This window comes from Canis lupus, chromosome 11 (assembly GCF_048164855.1).
Source record: "Canis lupus baileyi chromosome 11, mCanLup2.hap1, whole genome shotgun sequence".
Taxonomy (NCBI): Eukaryota; Metazoa; Chordata; class Mammalia; order Carnivora; family Canidae; genus Canis; species Canis lupus.
Window position 1 is genome coordinate 44,040,266 of NC_132848.1, and position 4,333 is coordinate 44,044,598.

A 4,333-nucleotide genomic window follows, 5' to 3' on the forward strand; every position below is an offset into this window, starting at 1 on the left:
TTATATTTATTACAATTAATAAAATTGTTTGGGTTTATTTCTAGCATCCATTTTTGTTCTTATTCTTATTTACTTAATTTCCCTTGACTTCTCTTTCTCCTTTCCTATCCTGCTGGATATTCTCAATTTGCCTTTGGTATCTACTGTCCATCCAACTCTGTGCTCAGGGGGTTAACTTCAATAGACTACCAAAGAAACACTTGCTCTTTGGCTTTTTTTTGGGGGGGGTGGTACAGTATACTTTATTGATGGTACATGACAAGGTAGGGCTCCCCAAGCCCCTCCCCTTCCTCGGGGTCTAGAATGTAAATTGGAGGTCAGGAGATTCTCAGTGTGTTGGGGGATTAAGTTGGGGCAGGGACTCCCCAGCAGCTGAGGGCTTCTCTCTTCCTCTTGTTCTTGCTGGGGCTGGTGGTCCAGGAGGCTCTTACTCCTTGGAGGCCATGTGGACCATGAGGTCCACCACCCGGTTGCTGTAGCTGAATTCATTGTCATACCAGGAAACGAGCTTGACAAAGTGGTCATTGAGGGCAATGCCAGTCCTGGCGTCGAAGGTGGAAGAGTGGGTGTCACTGTTGAAGTCACAGGAGACAACCTGGTCCTCAGTGTAGCCCAGGATGCCCTTGAGGGGGTCCTCCAATGCCTGCTTCACTACCTTCTTGATGTCGTCATATTTGGCAGCTTTCTCCAGGCAGCAGGTCAGATCCACAACTGACACATTGGGGGTGGGGACACGGAAGGCCATGCCAGTGAGCTTCCCGTTCAGCTCAGGGATGACCTTGCCCACAGCCTTGGCGGCGCCAGTGGAAGCAGGGATGATGTTCTGGGCAGCCCCTCGGCCGTCACGCCACAGCTTCCCAGAGGGGCCGTCCACAGTCTTCTGGGTGGCAGTGATGGCATGGACGGGGGTCATGAGGCCCTCCACAATGCCGAAGTGGTCATGGATGACTTTGGCTAGAGGAGCCAAGCAGTTGGTGGTGCAGGAGGCATTGCTGACAATCTTGAGGGAGTTGTCATACTTCTCGTGGTTCACGCCCATCACAAACATGGGGGCATCAGCAGAAGGAGCAGAGTTGATGACCCTCTTGGCCCCGCCCTTCAAGTGAGCCCCAGCCTTCTCCATGGTGGTGAAGACCCCAGTGGACTCTACAACATACTCAGCACCAGCATCACCCCATTTGATGTTGGCAGGATCTCGCTCCTGGAAGATGGAGATGGACTTCCCGTTGCTGACAAGTTTCCCGTTCTCAGCCTTGACTGTGCCGTGGAATTTGCTGTGGGGAGAATCATACTGGAACATGTACACCATGTAGCTGAGATCAATGAAGGGGTCATTGATGGCAACAATATCCACTTTGCCAGAGTTAAAAGCAGCCCTGGTGACCAGGCGCCCAATACAGCCAAATCCATTCACTCTGACCTTCACTGTCGTGTCTCGGGGACCCGGCTGGCATTGCACCAGAAGATGCGGCTGTCTGTCGAACGGGGAGGAGCAGAGAGCCCGCTCTTTGGCTTTTGACTGGGGTGAAGCCCCAGTAGGATATTGGAGGACAGGATATTGGAGGAAAGTTGGGGTATTGGTTCCACCAGTTCCCTTTCTGCAGATCTGGTTCCCCTAATGGGGAGCTCAGCACATGTCAGGTGGCCATCCCTAACAGGTAACTCTTGCTGGTTACCAATAACTTTTCCTTCCCTTTGCCCGTTTAGATCTAGCAGAATTAAAGATACCCATTGTTGTAATGGATGGATCACATTTTTTTAAGGTTTTTTTTTTTAAGATTTTATCTATTTATTCATGAGAGACAGAGAGAGAGAGAGAGAGAGAGAGAGAAGAGGCAGAGACACAGGCAGAGGGAGAAGCAGGCTCCATGCAGGGAGCCTGACGTGGGACTGGATCCCGGGTCTCCAGGATCATACCCTGTGCCGAAGGTGGTGCTAAACCACTGAGCCACCTGGGCTGCCCTGGATCACATTTTCTTAAAGTCTTTTTAAGAAAAATGTGGAAGATAATACTAATTGCTCAGCTAAGTCCTACTCCATTAGGATTGGTTGGCATGGACTTTTTCTCAAATATATTATTTTCATGTTATTTTTTTCTGGATTTAGGCACCTATGGAAAAAAGTATTGACTACTTTATAGATGAATTGTTAAATAAAAATCAATAATGTTTATCTCTAATTTATTGTGGCTATCAAAGTATGCATCCAGACTTTCCCATAGTACAGTCCTATGGGCCAAACCTATGAGATATACAGAGGAGATTCAGGAAGGAATGGAATGTAACTCACCATCTGTCAATTAAACAACCAATGTTTATTGAACATTTATATGAAAAGCTTTGCACTAGGTATTGGGAAAGATGACAAAATGTTAAATGTTGAGAAAACACCTAAATTACCAGAACTCTTAGATGTATTGTCTTATTTAATCTTTCCACCAGTCTTATGCAGTAGAGATTATTGTTGCCTGACAGATGAGATAATGAGGCCCCAGTTCAAGCAACTTACCTGTGGTCTTATAACTACCCTGGGGTTGAGCCAGGCATTTGGCCCAGATCTCAGTCCCAAGACCAATGTACTTTGCTGTGTCCAGAAATATGATTTCAGTCCTCAAAGAGCTTTGTATCTGGGAGGAGATAAGATATAAACAGATGAACAGTGAATTCATAATACAAGCACTGTCACAAGTAGCTTTTGTGGGCTCACATGGGCTGAGAAGGCTTTGTGCAGAAGGATGGGACAGAGCAAGTGGAAGGGAGGGAGTCCAGGCTGGATGAGTGGCAAGAGCATGGACCCAGGCAGATTTTAGTTCTGTTGGTGCTGTCAGGGACAAATAGGACACAGTGTCCAACTTCTCAGACATTCTTGTCTTGTTTTCATTATATTCATGCATTTTTCTCCCTTATTCCTTTTATTTGAAGCTGGGGAATGTTGAGGTAGAGAAATAGGGTATTGTTTGAAGTGGTGTTCTTTCTGTTCCCCTAGGCTGGATTTCCACCAAAGGGTTGGGAGAGGCCTGGAGTTACTAAGAGACCTCTAAGCAAAGGTGTGAAGGGCAACATGGAATCTGGGTACAGAGTATGTGAAGATCTGGTCACTCAACCAGCATTTCTAGAATGCCAAAAACATGTTATCTTGTGGTGAGCAGATTGCAGTAGGTTGAGGAGAGGTTAGGAGCAGGGCAGGTAATACATTTTGAAGTAGAGGGGGCAAGAGGGACAGAATGGAGGGGGCACTGGCTGGCAGGGGGAAGGACCCCCTCTGAGTCATCATCTCCTGTCCCTCCCTCACACAGTCCCAAGAAGGGAATCACTAGTGAGCTCTGGGCTGACACCCAGCCCCCAGTGTGGCAAATAGCAACCGCAGGAAGTAGAGCGCTGTGGTGAACACACAAGACAGTGAATCAGAAGAACTCTGCTCAATTCCCTTTTCCTCCAGGCTTGTTACACCCTCTTGGGTCAAATCACATCACTACCTTAGACTTGGAATTCCCACTTGAAGGGGAAGTGGTACACTCCTGACCGAGTTTCTGACCAGTGAAGGCACTCACATGCCTGTAGACCACAGGCAAAGGGCCTTGGTGGCACCTAGTTCCTCCTATTTCTCCCAACAGCAACCAGGGTGGGAATTGTGTGAGGTGAGGAGATGGGCACGAGAGTGAAGGCTACATGTCACATGCTTCTAAAATTCCAATTAACACAAAACACACACGTCCCAAGTAACACTTGACCATAGAAAAAACATTTTAAATACATTATTATTATTATTGTTTTAAGTAGGCTCCATGCCCAACGTGGGGCTTGAACTCAGACCCAGAGATTAAGAGTCACATGCTCTACTGACTGAGCCAGCCAGGTGCCCCTAAAATACATTTTAAAAAAGCTAAGACACTGCATCCAAGATTCACTACTCTGATATAACCACTAAAAACATTTTGGTGAATATCTTTGGAAAGTAAATCTTCCTTTTTTATTTATTTATTGTTTTAAAAAGATTGTATTTATTTATTTCAGAGAGAGCACGTGCACAAAAGTTGGGGGAGGAACAGAGAGATTGGGATAAGCAGACTCTGTGCTGAGCCCAGATCCTGATGTGAGGTTCAATCTCAAGATCCTGAAATCATGACCTGAGCCAAAATCAAGAGTCAGATGTTCAGCTGACCAAGTCACCCAGGTATATCCTCCTTTTCACAAAACATATTTTCTCAAATGTCTATGGGTAAAATATAACACACACATTGATTTAAATGCAAAAATATAAGAGTGGGCATCTTCCAGACGAGACTGTTTGTGTCTGATGAAAATGTGATGGAGAAGATATGAATGGATGAGTG

At 46.2% G+C, this 4,333-nt stretch overlaps 1 protein-coding gene across 1 annotated transcript; it reads right to left on the bottom strand.

Annotated features, from left to right (window-relative positions):
• Window positions 1–299: 299 nt before the first annotated feature.
• On the bottom strand, window positions 300–1,324 carry LOC140642279 (glyceraldehyde-3-phosphate dehydrogenase-like). Its single transcript, XM_072842695.1, has one exon. The coding sequence runs from the start codon at window positions 1,307–1,309 to the stop codon at window positions 428–430; it is 882 nt and encodes a 293-aa protein (XP_072698796.1). The 5' UTR covers window positions 1,310–1,324; the 3' UTR covers window positions 300–427.
• Window positions 1,325–4,333: the final 3,009 nt, after the last annotated feature.

What these genes read in the sequence shown, in the direction of transcription:
- LOC140642279 (XM_072842695.1), bottom strand. Translation starts at nt 1,309, where the DNA reads ATGGTGTACATGTTCCAGTATGATTCTCCCCACAGCAAATTCCACGGC.